This window comes from Canis aureus, unplaced genomic scaffold (assembly GCF_053574225.1).
Source record: "Canis aureus isolate CA01 unplaced genomic scaffold, VMU_Caureus_v.1.0 ptg000105l_RagTag, whole genome shotgun sequence".
Classification (NCBI taxonomy): Eukaryota; Metazoa; Chordata; class Mammalia; order Carnivora; family Canidae; genus Canis; species Canis aureus.
Genome location: NW_027554434.1, coordinates 128,128 through 155,792, shown reverse-complemented (window position 1 = coordinate 155,792; position 27,665 = coordinate 128,128). Strand labels below are relative to the sequence as shown.

Here is a 27,665-nt window from a genome sequence, read left to right as displayed (position 1 = left end):
ACATAGACATGGCCAACATGCACATGAGAAAATGCTCTGCATCACTTGCCATCAGGGAAATACAAATCAAAACCACAATGAGATACCACCTCACACCAGTGAGAATGGGGAAAATTAACAAGGCAGGAAACAACAAATGTTGGAGAGGATGTGGAGAAAAGGGAACCCTCATACACTGTTGGTGGGAATGTGAACTGGTGCAGCCACTCTGGAAAACTGTGTGGAGGTTCCTCAAAGAGTTAAAAATAGACCTGCCCTACGACCCAGCAATTGCACTGTTGGGGATTTACCCCAAAGATACAGATGCAGTGAAACGCCGGGACACCTGCACCCCGATGTTTATAGCAGCAATGGCCACGATAGCCAAACTGTGGAAGGAGCCTCGGTGTCCAACGAAAGATGAATGGATAAAGAAGTTGTGGTTTATGTATACAATGGAATATTACTCAGCTATTAGAAATGACAAATACCCACCATTTGCTTCAACGTGGATGGAACTGGAGGGTATCATGCTGAGTGAAGTAAGCCAGTCGGAGAAGGACAAACATTATATGTTCTCATTCATTTGGGGAATATAAATAATAGTGAAAGGGAATATAAGGGAAGGGGGATGAAATGTGTGGGAAATATCAGAAAGGGAGACAGAACGTAAAGACTGCTAACTCTGGGAAACGAACTAGGGGTGTTGGAAGAGGAGGAGGGCGGGGGGTGGGAGTGAATGGGTGACGGGCACTGGGGGTTATTCTGTATGTTAGTAAATTGAACACCAAAAAAAAAAAAAACTGGAAAGAACTCAAATACAAAAGCTAACCTTGCAGGAACTGGAGAAAAAAAAACAAATAGATCCTACACCCAGTAGAAGAAGAGAGTTAATAAAGATTCGAGCAGAACTCAATGAAATAGAGACGAGAATAACTGTGGAACAGATCAACAAAACCAGGAGTTGGTTCTTTGAAAGATTAATAAGTTAGATAAACCATTAGCCATCCTTAATAAAAAGAAGAGAGAAAAACTCAAATTAATAAAATCATGAATGAGAAAGGAGAGATCACCACCAATACCAAGGAAGTGAAGTGTCAAAAGAAGTTAACAGCCTTGCCCAAAGTCAACCAGTTTTTAAGTGACATTGTCAGAACTTGAAATTGAGCCTTTGGATTTTAAGTTCAGGGCTCTGTAAATATTTCACTGCCCTATGACAGATGGGTGCATTGACACACACACACACTCACACACCTCACCAAGAAGCTGTCATTTACCTCTGTCTTACCTAGTATTGTCTAGGAAACAGCTGGGCTTCATCTTGGAGTGGTATAGAAATGGGGACTTTATATATTCAGTTGTCTCTGATCAGGAAAGTTCCTAGGACTGTGCAAGCAAAAAGAACTGCCCATCTCTATGGAGGAGAACTTGGCACGAATTGGATGATCCTGAAGTGGGAGTAGATGCCCAGATAGAACAACACAGAAAACAATCACACCCCTCTATGGACAGACAGTTGGAAAAATAAACTATATGAAGTCATTCTAGTTCTTGTGGGATGGTATATGATGTGAATGAACAAATAAAGTGAAATGGAGGATTCTCAAAAAAAAAAAAAAAATACTCTAAAGATGTTTCTCCACTGTCTTCTGGCTTGCATTGATTCCAAAGAGAAATCTGCTGTCATTTTTATCTTTGTTTCTCTATACATAATGTGTCTTCTTTTCTTTAGATGCTTTTAAATTGTTCTACTTCATACTGATTTTAAGCAATTTGAGTATGATGTGCTTTAGTGTAGTTTTCTTTTCTTTTCTTTTCTTTCTTGTGCATGGATCTTGTTGAGACAGTTGGACCTGTTGGGTTTATAATTTTCACCAAATTTGGAAAAATTTCAACTATTTCTTGGATTTTTTTTTGTACTCCTGAATTTATCCTTCACAGGATTCCAAAAATTACACAAAAATTAGGCCACACAAAGTTACCCCACAACTCATAGAAGCTTTGGTAATTATTTTTTTGTTATTTTTCTTTCCATGTGTCATTTTGGATAGTTTCTTTTTATAAGTCTTGAAGTTGACTCATCTTTTCTTCTGAAATATCTAATCTGTAAATCACTTCCTGACATGATATTCTTCATCCCAGACATGGTAGTTTTAGGTTTTTAGTTTTAGGTTTAGGTAGTTTTAGGTAGTTGAGTTTTTAGTTTTAGTTTTAGGTAGTTTTAGGTAGTTTAGTTTTATAGGTTCAAGTAGAGTATTTTTTATCTTTAATGTGCCTATTTAATATATTCCTGATTTCTAACTTTGTGAATATATGAAATCCACTTATGACAGCTGTCTTCATCTACTAATTCTATCTTCTGTATCATTTTGGTTTGGTTTAGATTCATTTTTTCCTTATTCTGGGTCTAAATATTTTGTTCAAGTCTGTAGCTTATTGTTTCACTCGTTTAACAATGTTATTCAAATAGCAGAAATTGTCAACTTTCCTGAAGTCCAACTTATCTTTTTCATTTATGGTTCAGGTTTCTTTCCCTCATATATAAAATCTTTTACTAAGCCTCAGGTCAGAAAGATTTTATATTTTCTTCAAGAACTTGTAGAGTGTTAGATTTTTATTTTATTAGCAGTTTAAAATTAGTATTTGTATATAGTAAAATATAGATAAAGGTATTTATTTACTTGTTTCTGGCATTATGTATTAAAAAGAGTATTCTCTTTCCATTGGATTGTCTTTGACCCTTTGTCAAAAATTTTTGTCTATTTTTGGGCTTTCTATTTTGTTCCATTAATCTTTCAGTCTAACCTACCATCACTATCACACTGTTTTAATACTGTGGCTTTCCCTCCTCATCAAATACATTGAATTGATGATTTAAAAAAATATAGTGATATGGTGAATCATACTGATTTTAGAATGTTGAACCAACCTTTTATTCTTGGAATAAACCTGATTTGGTCATGATGTATCATTCTGTTTACATATTATTCAACTCAATTTGTTAATATTTTATTATGGATTTTTTTGTGTTTATAAGAGTTACTGGTCTGTAGTTCTCTGCTCTTACAATGCCACTGATTTTGGTATCAACAAAATGCTGACCTCATAAAATGTGTGGGAAAGTATTCCTTCATTTTCTATTTCCTAAAAGAAATTGTTTAGGACTGGCATGATTTCTTCCTTAAATGTTGGTCGAACATGCCAGTGATGCCATCTGTGCTGAGTGTTTTAAAGAAAAGGAAGGTATTTTAACTACACATCAACTTCTTTAATAGACATAAAACCATGCAGGCTGGGGTGCCTGGGTGGCTCAGTGGTTGAGCATCTGCTTTTAGCTCAGTTCGTGATCCTGGAGTCTGGGGATTGAGTCTTGCATCAGGCTCCCCGGGAGACTGCTTCTCCCTCTGCCTATGTCTTTGTCTCTCTGCGTCTCTCATGAATAAATAAATACACTCTTAAAAAATATAAAAATAAATAAAATAAAACTATGCCAGTTATTTCATCTTCACTGAATTTTTGTAGTTGTTCAATGAACTTTTCCATTTCATTTAGGTTATCATCTTTATTGACAAAGTTATTTACTTATCTCTTATTATTCATATAGTATCTGTCAGATCTTTAGTACTGTTCTTTCTTAGTTGTGATAATTTGTGTCTTCTCACTTTTTTTCTTGTTCAGTCTGCCTAGATGTTTATCAATTTTAGTATGCTTTGCAAAGAACCAACTTTTTGGCATAGTGATTTTCCCCACGGTTTTCAGTTTCATTGGTTTATGCTTTTATCTTTATTATTTTCTTACTTTCTTCTGTTTTGACTTTGTTTTCTTAAGACATTATTGATTCAAAACTTTTGGTTTCTAAAATAAGGCATTAAATCTGATTTCTCTGTAGGTACTTCTTTAGCTTTATCTTACATAGTGCATTTTCATTGTCATTTAATTCAAAATATTTTCTAATTTCACTGTGACTGCTTAACTTCCCACATTCTTGTTATTGATGTTTAGTTCAGTTTGTAGTCAGATAATATATTTTGTCTTACCTCAATACTTTAATTTTTTTAAGGCCAGAAAGTAATCTATTTTTGTGAATCTTCCAAGTATTTTCGAAAAGAATCTGTATTTTACTCTTGGAAGGTGGAACATTCCTCTTAGTTTTATTTTCCTGAATGGCCATTAACTTTTTGAAAATAAAACTTCACAAAGAGAAAGAATAGGTCACATAGATTGGATTCAGAAATCTGATGGTTTGGGATGCCTAGGTGGCTCAGTGGTTGAGCGTTTGCCTTTGGCTTAGGGTGTGATCCCGGAGTCCCGGGATCAAGTCCCACATCGGGCTTCCTGTGTGGAGTCTGCTTCTCTCTCTGCCTATGTCTCTGCCTCTCTCTCTCTCTCTGTGGCTCTCATGAATAAATAAAATATTAAAAAAAAAAGAAATCTGATGGTTCAATACATGAATCTGAAAAATAAAAAAGTATTTTATAAAAGTTATGGTAGTAAGTACTTTTCAATATGAACACAACAAAGTACATGTATATACACTTAATAATGACAGAAGAGACCATGTACCAGCAAATAAATGCAGATAATGAATGTTATTTCTCCATATGCTTACCTTCTAATCTGCTCCTAGTATGATTCAATGACCCACTGTCTATACTCTGGCCACAGAGGTTTTTAGTTCTTCCAAGCAGCCAAATTTCTTGTTGTCTTAAAGTTTACTGAATATATTTCTCTACATGGAAAATATTTTCTCCCTCTTTTTGTCTAATTTCTCTTCAATTTTCAGCATTCACCTTGAAGTCACTTTCTTCAGGAAGCCTTTTCTGACATGATCAGTTCCTCCTGGTTTACATTTTCATGGCACCCTGTATGTTTCTTTCACAGAATTTACTATGATTGAAATGAAAAATATAAGGGCAGTTTAGGGCAGATTATCAAAAATGTTAAGGTTTCTTAAAGGGCTCAAAATCATTGACTCAAAAAAGTTACCAAATTAAGACAAGGATCAGCCAAGTAAGCTGACTTAGTGAACTTAAACCTAGTTAATGAATGGCATTTCTCTTTTGAAGACATCTCTGAAAGCAGAATTATATACCTCCAGAGGAATTTTAAAAGCATCTGACTTCCATATTAAATATCTTACACATCCAAGAAAATATAATGTATAAAATGTTGCACATAGCAGGGCACACAAAACCAACCAAAATGAGAAATCCCATTTTATTGTCTTCAAATATCCAGACAAATGGATAAGGTGTCTGCTTCTCTAAGACATACCTTGCTTTAGAAAGGAAAATCCATACACAAATAGCAAGTTAGGTTCAAACTTTTTTTTCCAATTGAATACAAAAATTAATACTTTAGAGTCTTTTAGTTTCTTGTAAATTTTTAGGCAAAGAATTTGGGTGAAGAGACTGAGAGGAAAAGCTTTGTCTTTCATGAATATTTGGAACCTTAATTTCTTTTAAATAGCACTTGACAATATTACCAGGGAGCACTTATAGGAAAATATACAGAGCTTCCTTGGCAGTGGGGTCGGAAGAGCTGCTTTCCCCATGTCTTTCAGACTCACTTTGTAAATTATGTGAAACACTTTTAGACAGACACTGGCACTCATAAATTATACAGCTCATTTGCATATTCCAGTCATGAGATATTATGCAAAGTGACATGATTTGCATAATGGATTCCTCTTGTCGCTTCACTTGCTGCATGCTTTTAAAAAACAAAATGAGGGATCCCTGGGTGGCGCAGCGGTTTGGTGCCTGCCTTTGGCCTGGGGCGTGATCCTGGAGACCCAGGATCGAATCCCACGTCGGGCTCCCGGTGCATGGAGCCTGCTTCTCCCTCTGCCTATGTCTCTGCTTCTCTCTCTCTCTCTCTCTCTCTCTGTGTGACTATCATAAATAAATAAAAAATATTAAAAAAAAATAAAAAAAAATAAAAATAAAAAACAAAATGAAATAAAATGAATGCATGAAAAGGTGAAAGCATCGTTTCCAGCTTCGCCTGTCTCCTTCCCAACTACAGTATCAACTGCTTTCATTTTCTACAGGGGAAGGGGTGAAGGGGACAGAAAGCAAAAATCTACAAACATACAAACAAAAAGAGCTTTCACATGAATTTTGTTCTTAACTACAATGTACCTACTTTCCTGGTGAAATCTTCCATCATAAATAACTCATCTGAGTCAAGAGGAATGAGAACAAATTAAAACACTAAATACAGAGTAAGAAACTTTATGGAACTTTTTCCTTAAAAAATTTTTTTTCTTTAGGGGTGATATTTAGGGAAAGGGTAGCCTTCCTCCTTGTAAGTGAAAAGAGGCTTCAAGGATTTTCTTCTTATTGGAAAAAAAGCATATTAAGGATGAGATAAATGGGCTAGGGGAGGGATTCCCCCCACCCCCCCAAGAACTTCTGAAAGGTTTTCCTGTTTTGAAAGATGGAGGGAGAAGAAAGACAGGGTGTGCTTTGATTATTTAACAAAATATAGAATGTCTATATATACTGTAAGGATGAGGCAGTACCATGTCGACTTCTATCGGCTCTACTCCAATAAGCAGGCAACGTTCCCTCAGCAGTTGCCAGTTTTGCTGCGGGCTTTCCCTGCCCCCCTGCACCAGTGCGAAAGGCAGAGTGTGCCAAGCGGCTGGCGTCTGTACCCTGTGGGAAAAGTTAACTGTAATTCTTCGGCTTTTAAAATCAATTAACCCGTGTGTTCATTAACGTCAAGTCGACGGGAGGAGGAGGAGAAGAAGGGGAGGGAGGGAGGAAAGAAAAAAGCTGCAAGGGCGGATGGCAGAAGAGTTGGCACAGTGCCATCCATTCAGGGGCAACGCCACAGTTTCGTGCGATAGCAGCAGCGGGTATATGTTACGAGGGCCCTGTATGCGGGCCAGGCAGTGCGGTAAAGCCAAGGGAGATTATCCAGACCCCCAGGAGCGAACAGAAAGCAGCAACCGAAGGCGCAAGTGCCAGGATTACAGCCTAGGCTGCTCCAACTATGAGCCCTTCCTCGGACCCAGGGACTCGGCTACTTGGGGTTTGGGGGTCTTCCACACCAAAGAGGCACAAAGCTGACTTTAATCACTTTCTTCCTTTAAACTTGATTCTGCCGCAGTGGAGCCAGCACAGCGGATGCTTTCACACCCAGCAAGACAAAGGCCGTCGTCTCCGCCATGACACTGTTCCGTTCCAAGCAGAGGCCAGGATCTTGGACTCCTTGAAAAATCAAAAGGAAACAAGGAAAACAAACAACAAATACAGCAACAAACAGAAAAAATTAACAACCACCAAAATCGGGTGCCCATTTGCCCATGCCAGGGGTGATCTGGGCATCTGTTGCAGCAGAAGGCGCTTGTGTGGGGCTATTTCTTTTTCTTTTCTTTTCTTTTTTTTTTCTTTTTGGGCAAGCTGTTGGTTTGTTTGCTATTCAACTTCGTTTATAATTAACTTAAAAAAAAAAACAACTCACCATTCAGCCTAGTCAACAACAAACAAAGAGAAAAAGCAGACATCGGAAGAGAAATGCCATAGGAAGCGGCATGAATACATGCCACAGCCGGTGCCACTTGCCATTCGGAAAACCTCAGGGAAAGATGCCAATTCTACAGCTCGGAAGAAGGCAGAGAAGGGAGCATAAAGATCTACAAATAGAAATCATAAGGAAAGAATACTGCTTATACAATCCTGGATTGCAATTGCACACAGCATCTGCTGGGAGAAGAGAGGGAATATTTAAATGGAGACATAGATGGGTATAAATTGAAAGATAGGCACCTATCGATTGGATATAGACACACTTGTAAGGCTGTATGTGTATATAAATACACATTATTTTCAGACAAATTAAACATTTAGATATGTATATATTTTTGTGTTATAGGTATGGGTATGTATACAGGTGTGTATGTTTATGCATATATACACATACTGTGGGATGTATGCATGTGTGAGGAAAAGGAGAGGAGGACAGAGAAGGAGAGAGAGGGAAATGTGTGTATGTGCATGTATGTGTGTGCATACAATCCCACTTTTTGACCCAGGTATACACAGAAGACAAAATAAAAATCATACTCCAGCAGCAAGCAGGCAGTCAGAGATTTATCTACATTCACTGCTATCACCAGGGAGATGAATGGGGCCGATCTGAAGCCCTTTTACAAGATCCACTATGGGAGTGAAGGAGGAGGAGGGATGCCACACAGACATGCACAAACTTGAAGGCAGAGGGATTTGGAAGGTGCTACTTAGGAAACCCTGGTGGCATAACGCAGGGGAGAAGAAGGGGAAAGAAGGGGGAAGAGGCTTGTCTCTATGTTTTAGGTGGTCGTTTAAAAAAAAAATCTGAAAAGGGGTTTCAGGAAACGGCTGGTACTTACGTTGTCTGCGTTGCTGTGGATCCTGAAAGGTGTTCTGTTGGCACCAGGCACTGAGCCAGGGGCAGGCGCTGGAAACAAAAGAGAGAGACAAAATAATAATAATAATAATAATAATAAAGTCATTCTATGGGAGTATTAATTGCTGCTCTTGTGGATTTTACAAAACACACAAACTGTTTTCTTTTTCTTTCTTTCTTTTTTTTTTTTTTAAATGTGGATTGGCGCGTGTCCCTTTCGCATGGAATATACAAGTAGTATGGGATTTACAGCCCAGTACGGGACTCAGGATTAACCGCGCTGGCATCTTTTGGGCATATTCTTCCTTTTAATGAATGAGCTTTCGCTGTTAATGAGGAATAATCGTTTGGCTAATGAGCTTTGAAACATTAAGAGAAAAGAGTTTTTTGTTTTTTTTTTTTCCCCGTTAATCGCTCTGGTGTGACTGCATGGATGGATTACAAAAGACAGCAATAGGAACGCAGTACAAAGGGGGGGAACCTCTCCTGGAGTGGGAGAAGCATCGAGATGGGTGATGTGTCCCTGCACCTTTCCTTCCTTCTTGCTCTTTCACTCTCTCTGCCAACTGCTATGGGTTTCCATAACTCCGCAATCAAAGTGGATGGTCGGGAAGGATTATTACAAAGAGTGAAGCCTCCGCTGTTAATGTCTCCAGTGTTTAATCATCATACAGTAGAATGGTTTTATGCATATTTCATTTGCATATCATTAAACTGTGTTAGCGAGGGGCATTCAGAGCCAGAAGAAGTACAAAGTTGGGGAGAGAGGGAAGAAAAAAGGTCCCTATGATGCTTATCTTCAAACAGGGACTTGTTCCATGATCTATCTTCTACTTTTGCTAAAATCATTATGACTTGGAAACCTTTGAAGTTGGATACAACCTTGGATTCTTCTAATTCCTGCAGAGCGGTATATTTTTAAAAACAGCAGAAATGTTCCTGCACTAGACAATTAAAGGAATATAAACTCCAGTGGGTTGAAACTAGTAGCTCTTTGGGGAATGCAGTGGCAGAGGCTTCTACAAATACCAACAGTTAAAAAAAAAATAAAGAGCATCATATTAAAACAAAAGAAAACGAAGACAAGAAATATTAACACGTGGATTATAGTTTCTTTTGGGGGGTAATGAACTAAAGAGAATGAAGAAGCCATCGGTAATTTATCCCTTCATTAATGAACAGTCACCTTTTTGTATGTTTGTTTTTGTCCTTTCTTTTAAGGGGGATGTTGTCACTTTCGGAGCGATTAGTCAATTATTTTGTAGCTCTGATCTTTTTCTCCAGCACCCGACAGGAAAGAAAGGTGGTGGTTAGGGAATATGTGTGTATTGGGGGGATTTGTGGGGAGAGAGGAATACAGTGAGTTCTTTGTAGATGTAATACATGCACAACATATTAATTGGGAGCTTTTAAAGCTCCCTCAATAGGCTATTTCATTCCTGGTACAACAGCAGCTGGTTAGCCACTGTTGGTGACTCTTCAAATATCACTTTAAGTATTTTTATTCTGTCACTGTTGTTGTTGTCTTGTTTTGTTTTTCCTTGGTCAAGAATGAGAATATAATGTCATCTCTTCTTTATCAAGTGTCTTCTCTTTTCCATCTTCTTCACTTCCAATTTCCAAACTGCAAAACAATGTTGGTTTAATATTGAATCCTAGTGCAGAGTCTAACTGGCACAACTTGATTTGGAAATGAGATGCTGTTTTATATTTAAATTATCCCCACTCCTCCCTTATCCTCCAAAGCTTTGTCTCTGTTATGAATATTCAGATGAGGCATGATGTGATTACACTGTACAATTACTCCTATCCATAGTGGTGGCAGGGGCTGCTGGGGAGAGAGAGAGCCAGACAGCCTCCAAGCCAATACGGAGTTTGTTTTCAGTATTTTTCCTATCTCCTTGGCGCTGCGGCACATGCAGATGTCGCTGTTGTTCTTTATAAAGCCCTAATGATATGCAAAAGCATAATGACTCGGTTTGGATGCAAAGCATCAGCGAAATATTATGAATGTCTTTAAGAAAAGAGGAGAGAAAATCCTGACTGAAGGAATGTCCACATAAATTATTTTTATTTAAATGAATTCAAAGGATGGGGTGAGGGCAAGTCAGAAGGAGTCACATGGAAAACATGCATAATATTAATATGCATAAAGAGTTCTCACCGAGGAGAAGAAGCTCCTCAGTACAGCTCATGGGACAAACTGGTTCATTAGGAAATAGCTCAGAGCGACTACAGCATTTTGCTATTTCAATTTTTTTCCTTATTTTAAATGAAGAGTCAGACAGATGTGTTTTCTTTGCATGGCAGCATCGAGATGGATCCAATCTGTGAAATTTGCTGCCCAGATAGCATTTCTAATGGAAACTGGAACTAAACAAGGGCATGGATATGGAAGGGAGAGGAGAAGAGAGAATACACGAAGAGGAGTATGTTCAGAGCCACAGCATAATGTTCTGTAGTGCAGGAGGTTTTCAGAAACCATCTTTCCTTCATTAGTCTCAGATGGGGGCTCCTGTTGCAGGGAGCTATCAGGGTTTACAAGATGAGCACCGAGACAGGCCCTTCTAGGTCTGAGGCTGAGGAAAGCAGCGGCAACTTGGTGCCTGTCCCCCACCAAGCTGTCTACAGCTCGGAAGCCAAAAGCACAGCTACTCCTAATTTGGGGATGCAGTAGAGTGCTCCTGGTCCAGGTATTCGTGACAGAGGGAATTCTTGGTGCTATCCTAGTATACATTGCTAAAGAGCAGATGGAATCAACTGAGTGCTTACGCAGGCCTGATAATGTCATTGCCGCTTCATTCTCAGGGTAAAGATTACTGTGGTTTTCTGACATTTTCGGAATGTTGAAATTACCAGTGTGGATTAGTGCATGTTTATGATGAATAGAGATGAATAAGTAGTGAATGAGTCTATTGGTTGGATTCAAAACTGATAAAATATTTGGAATAATACGAATAGCCTCAAAAGATTAACAAAGAAAACTGAAGCAAGAAGCAGCAGTCGGAAAAAAAAAAAGAAAGAGAGAGAGAATTCATTACTTCCTTGGTCAGGTAGACATAGTTTAAATTATTTTAATAATTCAGGGTAAAACAATTTTATACTGTTTAAATTACCTTAAGACAAAGACAGTTTTGCTCTGATCTATGTTCTTGTACAAATGTCTACTTGAACTGGACTCTATTTATACATGAGCATGTAAGCATAATCTAAATTCTGCTGTTCTTCACCCATTAATCTTCAATATTTCCATTTATGAGTTTCCCTTATAACACACACACACACACACACACATATTCTCAACTGCTACATGATTCTCAACCGGTAAAGTGTACCAAACTACAGAGTACAATGAATGATTAATTGGAGAATGGCTATTTAATCTGAATCTGAATCAAACCTTTAACCTCTTATCTTTTCCATCTTTGTTGACAGAATTATGGCTGTTAAATATTGAAACAATGCATGCAAAGAATTTAGTATAGTATTGCATGTAAACACTAAATAACATTATATTTTATTGTTGCTATATTATTACTTTAGTGTGTTGCTTAGTATTTGAGAAAAATAAGGAGAAGGAAATAACATTCAATCTTTTCTAAATAGTGATGCATGGAAAGGTTTAATGAGAAACCATTAAATAGGTTTCCATGTTGGATAAAATGTGAATGATCAATAATCAAGTCAAACTATAGCTTATATGAATACAGTTCATAAAAGACCCTTGAAAAGTTTCCTTTAAAAATATATGTGTAATTCTGAAATGATGATCGTGCTGCATGAAATCTACAGACTGATAAGAGAGTTCTATCATGGTTGGTGTAGACAACTATGGTAACTCAGAGATGCTCATTATTTACCACATTGACAGGTCAATGCCGATTTTCAGAACCTTTTTTAAAAAAAAGATTTTTGAATAGGTAAAATATTATTTTTAAATATTAATAATTTAAATAACATAGAAAGCAAAAAGTCTCTCTCTAGTCCCCCATTCTAGCTATGAGTTTTTAACCTCACTTCCAAGTTGGTAATCACTGTGCTGGTCTCTCGTTTATCCTTCCAGACATAATATGTTATACACAAATATTAATATGATATTAATACATTTTCCCTCCCATTTTTTGGTACACAAATGGTAGTTTTAAAAAAGGTAATTTAGAATTTTTTACAAATGCAGTAATCTCATCTGTGAATAGCCTGCTTAATGTCTTCATTTGCAGTAATCATGTCCATTAAATTTTGTCTTTAAATTATCTTATTTTATTGGTGAGGACGTCTAGTACCATGTTGAATAGAAGTGGTGTGTGATGAGAATGAACATTTTTGCCTTGCTTTCAATCTTAGGGGACATCATTGCCTTGTTTCTGAACTTAGGGGAGAAAAAAATTCAGTCTTTCATCATTAAGAAAAACACCTTTATCAAGTAGAAGAGGTTGCTAAGTTGCCAAGAATTTTTAAAAATCACGAATGGTTAAATTTTGTCAAATGCCTTTTCTGCCTCTACTGAAACAAATGACAGCTTAAAGTTGTTGCCATGGTGAAATTCAGTGACTGATTTTCATGTTAAACCAACCTTGCTGTCCTGGGACAAATGCTACTTGGTCATGATTGACTGATCTATCAATCATGTATAAATGGATTGCAATATTTGACCTGTTAATATTTTTTGTTAAGGATTTTGGAATCCATCCTATTATCCATGAGAAATATTGGTCTCTAATTTTCTTTTCTTAAAATGACTTTGTTTGGTATTGTTAACAGGGTCTTGCTGACTTTATGAAATGAGTCAGAAAGTGTCCTCCTTCTCTATATGCTGAAAAAGTTTGTGTAAGATTGTTATTTTTTTGTCCTTAAATGTTGGATAGAATATACCAGTGAAGCTATGGGGCCTACAAATTGTGGGCAATTTTCCAATCATAAATTGGATTTTTAAGAAAGTGATCTAGAACTTCAGATTTTCAGTTTCTTGTGTCAATTTTTTTGCAACCTGTTTTTCAAGGAATTTTTCCATCTCATCTTAGTTACCTTGATTGGAACAAAGTTGTTCAAATATCCTGTTATTATCCTACTTCTTTCCTGTCAAAACTTCAGTAATGTCCCTCTTTTTTTTGTGATATTGGTGACTTCTATTTTCTTTCCTTTTTTTTTTTTTTTTTTTGGTCAGTTTTAAAAAATCAATTTTATTAGTCTTTTCAAGGAATCAACTTCTGTCTGTTAATTTTTCTTTGATTTTTACTCTTAATGTTATAATTTCCTTTCTTAAATTTTGGGTTTAATTTGCTTCTCTTTTTCTAGATTCACAATGTTGAATCTTAGATAATCTTACACTTTTCTAATATAGATGTGTAGAGCTATATGTCTCCAAGAATTGCTTTAGTTGCAACCACATACTTTCATAGAATGTGTGTTTGTTATCGTTTATTAGAGATGTAAAACAATTTCTCTTGTGATTTCTAATCTTGCACACCTATGTTTAGACATATGTTGCTTATTTCCAAATATTTGGTTATTTTCTAGGCATCTTATTACTATGGATTTCTAACTTAACGCTACTGTATTCAGGGGATGTATTCTGCAACTCAAGACTTTTTATGGCCTGATAAATGGTCTATCTTTTTGAAATTCCATGGGTACTTGAGAAGATATTCTACTGATTTCCTGTATTATACAGTTGATTTCTAGTATCTTCTGTTCTTACCTTCTTCCTTCTACCTTCTTTGGGTTTCCTTTCTATTCTATTTCTGATTTCCTGAGAAAGTAATCCTATCATTGATTTTCAGCCTATTTTTCTTTTTAAACATTTGTTTAAAGGCTCTACTTTTCCCTCTATGCATAGCTTGAGATGTAATTCCTAGGTTTTCATATGTCATATTTTCATCATCATTTGGTTTAAAATATTTCCCAATTTACATCATAATTTCCTCTTAGGCCTATAGGTTATTCAGAAGTGTATGGCTTAAGTTCCACACCTTTGAGCATTCACAAAATTTTTAGTTATCTTACTATTATTGATTTTCAGTTTCTTATTCTTGATTTCCAGATTTCTGTCATCAGAGCCTACTTTGAGTGATTTAAATCTTTGCTTTTCAGACTTGTCTTATGGTCAATTTTAGTAAATATCTACTTGAAAAAAAGAATCTTGCCATTGTTGGATACAGTGTTCTACATATAACTAAGTTATGTTGGATAATTTTTAGTTCACCCATATTCTAACTGATTTTTTTGTCTGCTGATGTATTTGTTTTATTGGTTACCACAAGAAGTGCTAAAGTCTTATACTAAGATGCAAATCTGTGTATGTATTTTTTAGTTTTGTCAATTTTTGCTGCATATATTTTGTGACTATGTTATTGCAAACAAATTAAGAATGGTCTACTGATCCTTTAATAATATCTCCTGCCTTAAACTCTACTTTGTCTAATGTTAATATAGTTACTCTAGTTATATTTTGGCATAGCTGGATTTTAAAAATCTTGTTACTTTCAATTTTTGGATTTTATTTTTTTAGTTGAATTTTATCTTTTTTTTTTTACATTCTCTTAAATTTTTTTTTTTGAGTTTAGTTCACATATAATGTTAATTTCAGGTGTACAACATAGTGATTCAACTTCTCTTTGTGTCAAGCTATTATCTTTTATTCAATCTAACAGTTTTGTCTTTTAACAGAATTGAGTCCACTTATATTTAACGTAATTATGGATATACCTTAAATTATATACATATCAACTTATTATGTTTCCTGTTTGTTCCACCTGACTCATGTTCTTTCACTCCTCTTTTGTGTTCCTTTGGATTAATAAAATATTTTTTTCTTATTCCGTTTGTCTTTTAGATAATTAGTAATACATTAGTCTCATTTTTTAACCCTCTTCACCTTTTATGTTTATGTTAACATGTGTTTTAATTGCTCATGTATTTTAAATCTCACATATTTTAATTTTTTTATTATGTAGTCAAAATTCATTTAGACTTACCAACATATATACCTTGGGCATTGTTCTTTGTTCATTCCTACCTGTCCATGTTCCCTTCTGGGACTGCTTTTCTTCTAGCTAAAGAACTCCCTCTGGTTTTGGGGAGCAGGTCTGCTGCTCATAAGTTCTCTCCATTCTTGTTTGTCTATAAAGTTAATTCATCTTCAGTTTTGAAGGATATTTTAATTGAATATAGAATTCTAGATTGGCAGATCTTTCAGCATTTAAAAGATGTCATTCCATAGGTTTTGGGTCTCCATCATTTCTGTTGAGAAGTCAGCCGTCAGTCTTATTGTTGCATCTATAAAATAATATGTCTTTCTTTATCTTCTTTTATTTTCAGTTTTATTGGTGTGCCTTGGTGTGCTTTTCTTTGTATTTATCATGCTTGGACTACCTGTGGCTTGATATCTTTTCTCCCTTCTGGAAATTGTTGGTTCTTATCGGTGTAAACATTGCTTTTACTACAATCTCTCTTTTCTTTGTAGGATTCCAATTACACATTAGACTTTTTTAGTATCTTTCATATGTATCTTATACTGTTTATTTTTCATTTTTAAAACTCTCTTTACACTTTGGCTTGAATATTTTTTTACTGCTCTATCATACAACAGTCTTCTCTTCATCTGTTTCCTATCTGGTATTAAATCTAATTATTGGTGCCTTAATTTCAGTTACTGTGTTTTTTTTCAGTTCTAGAATATGTTTGATTCTTTTTTGTGAGTTGCAGTTCTTTTGTTCTCTAAAATGTTATCATTATGGAGGTAAATAGCTATTTCTGATAACTCCAATATCTGGTTTTCTGTGAGTCTGTTTTTATTGTCTGCTTTCTTCCTCCCACTTCTTTTGGTTCTAATTCTTGATATACATTCCTGGACAGTATTAAATTGATGCCAGATATTGTGTGTGAAAATTTTACAGGCTCTGGGTGATGATATCCTCTTCTGAAGAAAATGGCAGAACAAGGGGAGATCATCTCAATCTAGTTAAGTGAATAGGTTGATTTAAAGCTCGATTGTAGTCTTTGTAAAGCTCAGATTATATCTGGTTCACCTCATCTCCTAGGTCCCATTTCCTTGACAGCTCTTGAACTCCAATTTTTGTCTTCCTAGCACTGTAAGAATGATGAAAACTCTATTTAGCTTTCAGTAGCTTTCTGATCTACTTCTTAGCATCTTATCTTAAATAAGGAAAACTGAAAGTTTGAGATATACTCTGATTATAGAATTCTTTTGAAATAATGCCATCAGAAAAGGAAGTGAGGATATTTGTTCTTTGTGAACTTGTGTTCATTCCTAGTAATCAAAAGTCCCTTTTTTAAGCATTTACAAAAAAAATAACTTACATACCTGATTTCACAATTAAAATGTAATACTTTTAAACATTGGGAATGACTTTTTTCCTCTTATTCAGGCTTTTGGCACATCTCCCAATCTGTATATTTTCTTAAAAAACGTGTGATTCCTCAAGGCAACTGCAGACGTAGTTTCATAAGCTTACTGCAAAATATCATAGTACCTTTGAAAGTAATATATCTGGGATAGGACACTTGAATTCCAACAGTTAGTTGTTTCCTTTTAATCTCTGCCCAATCTTGGGCTAAAAACCCTTACCAACAAATCTTATTCTTGTCTTTTTTTATTTGAAGCTCATTCTTATTGATAGAGGAAAAAAAAAAGAAGAATAATTCATTCTTTCTCTCCCTCAGTCCCTCCTATTCTTTTAGTAATTTCTTAACAGAACATCAAAATTCTGCAGCAAGTCTATCTTTTACTTTTCCCTAAAAACAGCTCAAAAATTCTCTCTTCTATGTTCTTCTTTATATCTTCTATATTCATTTATATCTAAAATTGATCAAATAGATCCTTAGAAATTGCATTGTTCTTCTTCACCTTATCCTCCTTGCCCTTTCTCTGCCAGATTTTAATTTTATTTATCAGTTACTAAGTTCCCAGTAATGTACTTAATATGTCTCAAACTCAGTGAAACAGAAAGACACAGTTGTGCCTTAAAGATTGGTATGTAATATACAATAAGTCAATTACAATATAATGTGATATGTGTTAGATGCAATTTTAGTGTTATTTTGAAGGTCCTCCTATTTTTCTTGGGTTATCTTTTTTTTTTTTTTTTTTTAATGGACCTGGAGCTCAGGTTCAGGCGTCTTTTTTTTTTTAAGTTTTTTATTTATGATAGTCACAGAGAGAGAGAGAGAGGCAGAGACACAGGCAGAGGGAGAAGCAGGCTCCATGCACTGGGAGCCCGATGTGGGATTCGATCCTGGGTCTCCAGGATCGCGCCCTGGGCCAAAGGCAGGCGCCAAACCACTGCGCCACCCAGGGATCCCTCTTGGGTTATCGTTTTAGAGATGATGTCCCTGAGGTTATATTTACCCTTAATATTATATTTAAAAATCTGTCTTTCTGAAGTCCAGGATAACATTGTCCAAAAGAACTTTCTGCAGTGATGGAAATGTGATGTCTAATAGGGTAGACACTAGCTAGTACAAATGAAAAACTGAATAAAATATTTAATTTTATTTAATTTTAATTAAAGGGTCTAACTTATTAGACAGGTAGCTGTAAGGCATCTGATTATGTCCAATATTCCTCATTTCTGGATATTTTAAGCTCTAAGATTAAATGACTACTTTCTTCCACGGTTCTTTTTTTTTTTTTTTTTAATACCTCTCTGAGAAGTTCTCACTTGTTGATCAAAATTAGGCTCATATAATCAGTCTCCTTATCATTTTTTCCTAAACTACAAACTAAATTGACTCAACTCCTTAATAATGATAGTTCTTAATCTACAGGGGGGTGATGGCTTTGATGTCTACCCCTTCTCTAGAAGTAGCAAATCTTTGTTTGAATGCTAAGTAAGAGTTTCTTGTTTACCCCAGTGGCTTCAGATTTTTGCTTTGTATGAAAAAAGTGTCCAGGAAGTAAGTAGAATTTCATGTCTGAATGTAACCAAAAGAAGCTTTCTCCCACCTACTGATCTGCCCTCTAACTTTTTCATGTAGTAGAAGTCTATGGAAAAGAGCTTGCAAGTGAGTGCAGAAACCCTGGAACTCTCAGGAATTCTAAAATGTCATATTTACCCACACTGGGCCTTTAAGAAGTTGGCATAATTTGTTTTATTTGTATATACTCTAATGGAGGCCATGTATTCTTTACTATACATGAAACAACTGTGCCCCATTTCTTTGGATAAGCTTGTTATTCTTTGGAATTCACTTTACCTGGTTGCTTCACAAATTCAACTCTCTGATTATTCAAGAAAGATATGATTTTGTAGGTTATCTGGCTTTTGCTCATTGTTAAAATGGGGTGATGTCTCTTTGACATCCTGCATTGTCCTCTAAGTTATTAAGCACTTTGTGACACCTTTTCCTTATGAATATTTTGTCTTCTGACTTTTCTTTCACAGTTTTATAGTATAAAATAGTATCTCTCAAACTTCAGCCTGCATTTTACTCATTATCTTTGAGGGAAGGAAGGAAAGAATATATATTCATACATATATGCATATACACATCCAAATATATATATGTAAAATTATGTGTATGTGTAAAATTATTTTGGAATGCACAAAGGTATAGGGCAATTGAAGAATACATAATAAATAAGTTATTAGCTACTAAAGCTATTTGGACATAGAGTAATTGCAATAACTCCTAATGGTTCATTAAATAGAAATTATGGAAACGGAACTGCTTAGTTGATAGGTTGTGGCTGCTTACTCAAGAGACTGGCCCTGCCTTTCATTTCTATCAGTATGATCTAGTCAAAGCTTTTTCTAAGATAAAATTTCTATTAGAGGAAGGTATATCTCAGTATGTTGTTTCCTAATCTATAAAGCAAAAATATATAATTACATGCTTTCTAAGGTTTCTTTATATCTGAAGATTTAGAATATTGCCATTTTTAAATCATGTGATTACTTTCCTTCTCTCATGTGACAATATTTATTAGGTTCTAGACATTTTTGTAGGCACAGGTGACTCAACTGAGAGCAAAACTAGACATAGATTCCACTCACATAGTTTATAGACTCTAATCAAATAATAATATAAGTATAATAAAAATTATATAAGTGGTATAAAAAATATCACAGGGATCTATGAAAGCCTAGAAGAGAGGGAAATAATTCAGTTTGGTGGGGAAGGAATGACAGTATGGGAAGATTTGAGGAATTCAGTGCTAAACTGGGATCTGAAGAATGATTAGGAGTTACTTAGGGAAAATGGAGATGGGAGAAAAAGCTCATTCTAAACAGAAAGATTTAGGCAAAGATCCTATTTAATGGGTATGTGATTGAAATAGGAAGTAAAGGGAAGAATGTAATATAATAAAGGTGGAGAGTGAGACAAAGTCCAGATCATGCTCAGCTTGGAATACCACGTTTGTGATGTTAAGTCTTCATTTTAGGAGAAATGCAAAGTCTTTGAAAAGTTTCATGAACAGAAGGGAATAATCAGATCTGTGTCTTTTAAAAAGATGACCTTGGTTGTGATATGGAGAAGTGATTGTTAGAAGCAAAAGTGGATATGGGAAAAAGGTGGCTCCTGTGGTGGACCAGGTAAAAGATGACAGTAACTTGGCTTGGGATGGTAGCAGGGGATATGGACAGAAGTGGTTGAATTTAAGATATTTGTAAAGTAAAATTAATGGAACTTGATGAACTGGACATGGGAAGGGAGGTAAAAAAAGGATTGTTATGTTTCTACAATTAGATAGTGAAGTCATTTATAGAAGGTAAGGATTGAAAGACAAAAGAACAGATTTTTATTTTTATTTTTCAAGGTAGGGATTTGAAGATCATGAATGCAGTTCTGGACATGGTGATTTTGGGCTATGTTTAGAGATGTCAATCTGGACAAAAGATAGAAATTTAAGAATCAAAACTAAAATTAAAAAAAAAGCATTAAAGGTAGATAATTTGAAGTCTAGGTATGGATGGGATCTCTTAAAAGAATATTCTCCAATTATTTAAAATAAAAATTTAAAGCCAAGTTATTTTAGTATTTTTGGAGAAAAGAACACATTTACTGTACCAAATTCTCATAAGCCTTCCCATATCAAATAATAATCAGCACTTTATTGTTTTACCTTAACTTTTTATAATCACTTTATGAGATAGGTGTTATCATTGTTTTTCATGTTACACATGAACAAACTAAGACTATGAGAAGTAATTTAACTCATTTAGGAGCCAGAGTTCAAATGTAGGGCTGCACTCATAACTATTCTATTAGATTATTTTCTTAGTACATCTCACACTAAACATCCCTCTTAGAAACAGTAACAACTATAGCAGTCAAAATCTTTTGAAGACTTATTGTGTAGAGAGTAAACATTGCATATTTATAGTAATAATGTAGGAACAAATGATGACAGCTTTACTATGATACAAACTATGAGGAGAAGAAAGATTTTAGGAATACCAAATGAGTTTACTGGTTTGTTCAGATGACACAGAAATTAGTCTCCTGCTCAGTTACCAAAATTGCTTTGTGTTATATAACTATGAAAAATATCATCTATAGCAAAATGTCATCCAACAGTAACACTCTTTAGGAACAGGTTTCAGTTTTGACTTTCAGGAAAGAATACTTCTTCAAAAGTCATTCGTTTTCTTGGGCTATAAGGAAAATCTAACTCAGTTTATTAGACTCAAAAAGAATCACAGCCAAAGAAGAAAAGCTTACTAAGTGACAGGAAAGGATTCTGAGTAGGGTTCTAGCAGGAAAGGGCTCTAAGTAGATAGCCTTGGATATTATGATTTAATCAAGAAATCTTGTTTTATGCCTGTAGTCTTTTTCAGATATAGACTTTTATATTTACAAATGTTGATATACTGATATCACCAGGATGTATGAAAATGGGATCAAATAAGGCAAATACATGAATTTCAACAAGTTATATTTAAAATGAAAGTGCTGAAGACAATAGTGTTTCCACTATTAGTATAACAAATGCTTTGGAACTGAGTGTAATGTGGAAGACACAATGTCTCTGATGAGCAGCAATGTTGTTTCTTTGATCACATATAAATTATTAGTCTGGTAAGAAAACACAAGAAGGTATTCTTCCCTTACAGGTGTGTATCTCTCAATGATGACCAAAACAAACACTAGCACTGTCACTTTACTAAATTGCAATGCAGCTATTTACAGTCTAAACCTGCATGTAACTTTAGTTTCTGGATATAACACTAGTGATTCTTATTTTACTTTAGTCATTTTTCAACTGAAATGACTTGTGTGCAATAAGAATGATTGGTAACCTTACTAGAATGCTTTAAAACATGCTGTGTTAAAGATAAATTTAATTCCCCAAAGGATTTAATGGCTAAAGTTGGATTTTTTTTGGTCATATATGCCTGACATAAATAAAAACAGTTATTATATCATATTTAGTATTCAAGATATTTAGGCATTTTATTACTTTGAGTTAAAAACCCATCAGAATTACAAAGATACTTTGAATCTTCAAGTCAGTCCAGAGATTGGAAGGTCTTGCATACATAAGGTTCCTTAAACTTTTCTATGCCCAAGTCCTGCATATACACCGAACCACATGCAAATTATCTTTTTTATAAGTACTGATTCCATGAACTTACAGCAAAAGTCAAAGTGAAAATTTATCAGGGCCAGGCTAGAGAGAGGCAAGAAAGATATTTAAGGCACAAAAATCAAGGAGGTGCTCAGTCTCAGCATTATGCAAGCACAGCGTTGGCACCTAAGGGCAAGTTCCTCCTTAAATTTTGCAACATAGTCACCTTGATATTGACACTCTGGCCCTTGTTTTTATTCTCTTATTTTATTTTATTTTTTTTATTGGAGTTCAATTTGCCAACATATAGCATAATACCCAGTGCTCATCCCGCCAAGTGCCCCCCTCAGTGCCCATCACCCAGTCACCCCAACCCACCGCCCACCTTCCCTTCCACTACCCTTTGTTCATTTCCCAGAGTTAGGTGTCTCTCTGTTTTGTCACCCTCACTGATATTTTCACTCATTTTCTCTCCTTTCCTTTTATTCCCTTTCACTCCTGGTTTTTATTTTTTTTTATTTTTTATTTTTTTTAATTTTTGTTTATTTATGATAGTCACACACACACAGAGAGAGAGAGAGAGAGGCAGAGACACAGGCAGAGGGAGAAGCAGGCTCCATGCACCGGTAGCCCGATGTGGGATTCGATCCCGGGTCTCCAGGATCACGCCCTGGGCCAAAGGCAGGCGCCAAACCGCTGCGCCACCCAGGGATCCCCTCACTCCTGGTTTTTATTCTCAAAGGTCTTTTAAGAATCAAACAAGGCAGTCTCTGGTTTCACTTTTGTTGTTGTTGTTGTTACTTAAAAAACAAGTAAATAATCTTAAGACTTTATAACAAACAGGTATTGCATAAAAATAGGGTCATATTAACAATTAGAGATCAGAGCTATATACAAATAATAATTAACTACAAATATTTTCTTAGTGTTTATTGTGTGTCTTAACTCCTTCAGTCTTAACACTTGAAGTATTACTATTACTCCCCTTTTACAGATAGTGAAACTAAGGCATATAGATGTTAAATAATTTGCTCACACTCATAGCCAGTAGGAGCTCAAGTTGATCTAACTCCAAAGCCCAATCTCTTAATTGCCATGCTTTGCTGCCATGGCAGAACCCAACCATAACCATTTAACAATGGGAATCTGTTGACTGTGTTTCTACTGTATGCAGACATCTAAATGCAATTGTTGACAAAGATTTAGAATTCTTGTTGGAAAAGATAAGTTAATAACCTTCAGATACTACTCAAATTCCTGCAGCCTCATAGCATGGTATATTAAGAAAGAGAAAATGAAAATGTAAGAGGAAAAAAAGGGAAGGAAAAAAGAAAGAATTATAAGAGATTTAGAGAGCACATCTTGTTGTGGACTAGAATAAAGTGGTAGGAAAGGGGATCAGAATAGTATGCACAAGTTGCTTCAAAGCAAACTCTGAAGAAAAAAAATAAAAAGATTTCCAACTACAGTGGAGGAAAAGACAGGAAAAAGGTTTATCAGAGAGGATTAAAAATGTTACTTTGGGTTTAATTTCAGCTGTTTTAAATTAAGAGGAGAAAAAAATACATTTCTTTTATTAAGAAATGAAGTACCAATAGTTATTTTTTTTTTCTATTCACCTACTGTAGAAAAAGAATACTGACATAAACAAAAACATGAGGGAACAACCTTACCATAGTTAATTAAAAAAAAAAAAGTCTCCTTTCTGCAGGAAAGGAGAGACACTTGGATATAATTGAGATTATGAATTTCTAAGAGATAAATGCTTCATGGAAAATTCTAAGAATATGTTTTAAGAAATATAGTATTGTATTATTGGCAATGATGGTGAGTTTCTAGTCTTTTGGGAAGAGTAGATCTTCTAAAAGGTTAAATGCTGTCCCTGTCCCCCTTCTTCAAAGCTCCTCAAACATCCATTACCAACTTAGGCTCTGATACCAGTAAGAAGGACCTTATCTTGCAACCTGCTGAAGAGCGCCCTCTAGTGCTGTCTTGCAAGTGAAATGTTGTCATACCAAATTTTTTTTTCATGATTTGTTCTGGTTATACTGGACCTTAGGTTTTCTTTGAAACCTTAGCCAAAAGAGAAAGATAAACGATGCTTTAGATCAGTTTTCTGGCTTGTAATGCTAGCCAAGTAAGACTCCTACAGTATATTAAAGAATGAGAGGGTTTTATTCTTTTTAACTTATAAGAAATGAGGTACATCTATTTTAAAAGTAATATGCTTTTTGCTGAAAGACTAGTTTTTAAAGAAAATCTGCAAAAATTTTAGTATGCTTCACAGTACCTATAAAACAGGAGTTTGTTCAATAAAAAAAAATAGTGACAATAATTGCTTCTCTCAAACTCTGGATCTCTGGAAATTTACCTACTTAGACTGGTGAGATGCTAAGAAAATTTTTTAGAAAATTGTTTGTATTAAACTTCAAATTTCTGGTGGGAGAACACAGAAAAACAAATTACCTGACTATAAGGCAAGTGTATTTTTAAATTCCAGGAAAAAGAAAACATGAGATATTCCAAAAGACAGCATTAAATAATGGCAATGTATTCCTTTGAACAGTTTTTGACTTTGGTACAAAGAAATTTAAAGGTGTGTTTCTGGAAACCAATATTTTCATTGAATTAATTATTTTTTAGAAGATTTTATTTATTTATTCATGAGAGACACAGAGAGAGAGGGGGGCACAGACACAGGCAGAGGGAGAAGCAGGCTCCATTGCAGGGAGCCCGATATGGGACTCGTTCCTGGGACTCCAGGATCATGCCCTGGGCCAAAGGCAGGCGCTAAACCGCTGAGCCACACAGGCTTCCCAATATTTTCATTGTTTAATACACATCAATGAATTTGAACCACGAGACTAGTATAAATCCATAAAATACTACTTCACCCATGGCACAATTTTTTCCCTTTTAAAAGAGTCCATGTACAATGAATTAAAGCCAGAGTGTGAGAGTGTTAGGAAAAGCTGAGTACTCAAAAGGACTATTAATGTTAATGCATGTATATATGTGTGTGGTATGTCTGCATGTGTACATGTTTATGTATTGCTGTCATTCTGTTTAATAATTAAAGTGAGGATCAGTCAGACACTTGGCCCAGAACATATGTAAATATAAGATCTCTGAAATAGTGTTCTGACAAATGAGGAAAGTAAGAACACTGAAGGAAGAATTAGAATTCATAGATCTTTTAGTTTTGTTTCACTTTTTGTTTAGCTTGTTTGCAGGGAGTGTTATTCTGTTACTTTATTCTGCACTGTGCACATTAGTAAGGTTAAATGTGCACAATGCATGAAAAGCAATTAAAATGTTTTTTTTTAAACAAAATGCTAAATAATGCCAATCCCAAAATATAAGACGCACAAATAGAAGGTAATATGTCCTAAGGTTTCTAGAATATGACAACGTTTAGAGATGGAATGTTCTTCAAACATGGCCTTCAAGTACCTGTGTTATTTAAATCCTTGGTGTCCAAATAGAACAGGGACTCTAGCAAACTGATGGCAACAGTAGACAGAGAAGGGTATAAAAGGGCCATGGTATTTGAAGTAAAAAACTCTGGGTTCTATTTCTGTCTGACTCACCACTGACCTTGACAAAGTCAGTGTTCACTGTGATTCAGCTTCTCCATCAAACAGAGGCAGTAACTCTTGCCAGAAACCACACAGGAGTGTTGATAATGGGGAGGATTAGTGTGATAATGTATAGAGCTTATAGAAATTTTACTGTGCTGTAAACACTTGTTGAAAAGATCTTTGTCTTTTGCTACTCCACAAAAGCTTAAGAAGATAATAGACGTTTAAAACATTAGGTTAAATTCTGCTTAACATCTTTGTTTCCATTTATTCTGACAGTTTCTTCAATGCACTGTTTTTATTACCTGTTATTTGTTAATATTTTTATGTCCAGGAATTTCTAATTCTCCTTCCATCTTATTTGCCTTATTCTTAGTCTCCTATTTACAAAAAATAATGATTTATTCTTGCCTTGAGTTTCTCCTTTCCCTCATTCTATTTATATCTGTAAATACTTGGTTATTTTTCTCCTATGACTCTTATCCCTATGTTGTTCAATTATAATAAAAGCAATCATAACAATAATACTAGCACCTAATACATATGAAACACTCTGTAAACAAAATATAATCTCATTTCGTGTACTTATTTGAGTTAATCTTGATCAGAAAAGTTGTTGATATTTTATATATCTTACTTATAAGCCTCAAACAAGTCAAGTGCTCAATAGTAAGAAACTGTTCACCCTGTCAATTTGAAAAAAGAAATAATCACTGGACATATTATACAAAAAATAAACTTTATTGTAATTTTGCATAGATTTCCTAGCAAATGATAGCACAGATAATTCAGAAAATTTTTCAAGTTTTAAAATATATAATTGTCCCAATTTACAGAATGAGATATCTTATTTTTATATTTATAGAACCTTAGGGTAAGAAATATAAAATGTTTCATACTTCTATTTTCAACTCTATTGCTTTTGGTTAGATAACAGTAGAAATCACTTAACATATATAAAATATGGAAACGACTACCTCATTGTGCTCTTGGAATGATTAATTATGCTTTTACTTCAGAACAAAGGCTGTGTGAACATATGGTATTATTACTTTAATACATGTAATTCATTGTAGTATGAAACAGCCATATATAGACCAAACAATAATTACTTACTATATATGATAAATAAAACCCCCCACTGAAAAATGGAGAAATACCTCTTCCTATCCCTAATTAGTTTTTAATAAACGATACATAATAAATGGCAACATTCTAATTTATCACAGTTTAGGCATAGTCCTCAAATGGAAGATGGGAGTGTATGAACTCTGACAACTGTTTACATAGCCTGTGAAACGTTCTCTATTAAAGGGCATTGTTCTCAAAGTCTGAAAAGGTACAAGCTCTCATAAGCTCCTTTCAGGTAGGTGGTATGGCGAATAGGAGTAGTCCCTATGGAGCACAAGTTCTAACTGCAGATGAATTGTCTCTGTTCTTGGTCCACATCTCTATAAAACATCCATATCATTTACAATTGATTTTAAATCACACACATACACACACACACAGTTTTAGTGAAATTAATACCTAGAGTAGGACAGCCATTTTTTACTTCAAATGCAAGAAATATATATTAATAGTTCTGATTTTCTTTTCAAAGCTACTTTTTTTGGGTCTCTGACATTAAATTCTATAAACCAGGCCTATCTAATTTTTTCATGTATATTTCAACAGACTAGAAAACCTGGTGGTGCTTACGTTTGTCTTTAAGAATCCAGGTGGTATTTATTTTCCATACCTGGTTCCTGCTTAAGTTCAGTGGTGTACTTTATTTTTTAAAGATTTATTTATTTGTGAAAGAGAAAAAGAGAGAGCAAGTGTAGGGGGGAGGAGCAGAAGGAGAGGGACAAGCAGACTCTGAGCACAGAGCACAGGGACAAGCACAGAGCCCCATGTAGGGCTTCATCTCAGGACCCTGAGATCAACATCTGAGCTGAAACCAAGAGTCAGGAACTTACCTGATTGAGCCACCTGGGTACCCCTCAAAACATATTTTAGTATTTCTTATTCTTCCTCAAACAGTAAGGATAAAGGGATACATTATAACCACAAATATTTAACAAATATCTATGTGAAAATCTGTGCTCTTCTCACTAAAAGTCATCTTGACTTGCCTGAGAAATAAAACAGGTGGGAAAGTAGGTTTTATCCTGGCATACAATTTACAAAATGGT

The 27,665-nt window shown here is 35.0% G+C and overlaps 1 protein-coding gene and 1 long non-coding RNA gene across 3 annotated transcripts in view; one reads left to right on the top strand and one right to left on the bottom strand.

The window, feature by feature from the left end:
- Positions 1-27,665, bottom strand: part of LOC144309586 (putative pleckstrin homology domain-containing family M member 1P) — a 156,767-nt gene that overhangs the window by 12,795 nt on the left and 116,307 nt on the right. The window contains exons 2-6 of one of the 2 annotated variants that reach the window (XR_013375542.1): positions 8,360-8,427; positions 7,453-7,624; positions 6,506-7,199; positions 4,589-4,866; positions 1,268-4,432 (exon numbers count right to left, since the gene is read on the bottom strand). Coding sequence is in view for 1 of the 2 variants with exons in the window: in XM_077890670.1 (XP_077746796.1) it covers positions 1,268-1,299 (32 nt within the window). In the remaining variant the exon portion in view is untranslated. Of the gene's footprint in view, positions 1-1,267; positions 4,433-4,588; positions 5,874-6,505; positions 7,200-7,452; positions 7,625-8,359; positions 8,428-27,665 lie in introns of both variants that reach the window. The other variant, XM_077890670.1, reaches the window with a different exon arrangement.
- LOC144309587 (uncharacterized) overlaps positions 1-27,665 on the top strand; it is a 104,019-nt gene that overhangs the window by 16,236 nt on the left and 60,118 nt on the right. The window lies entirely within an intron of this gene.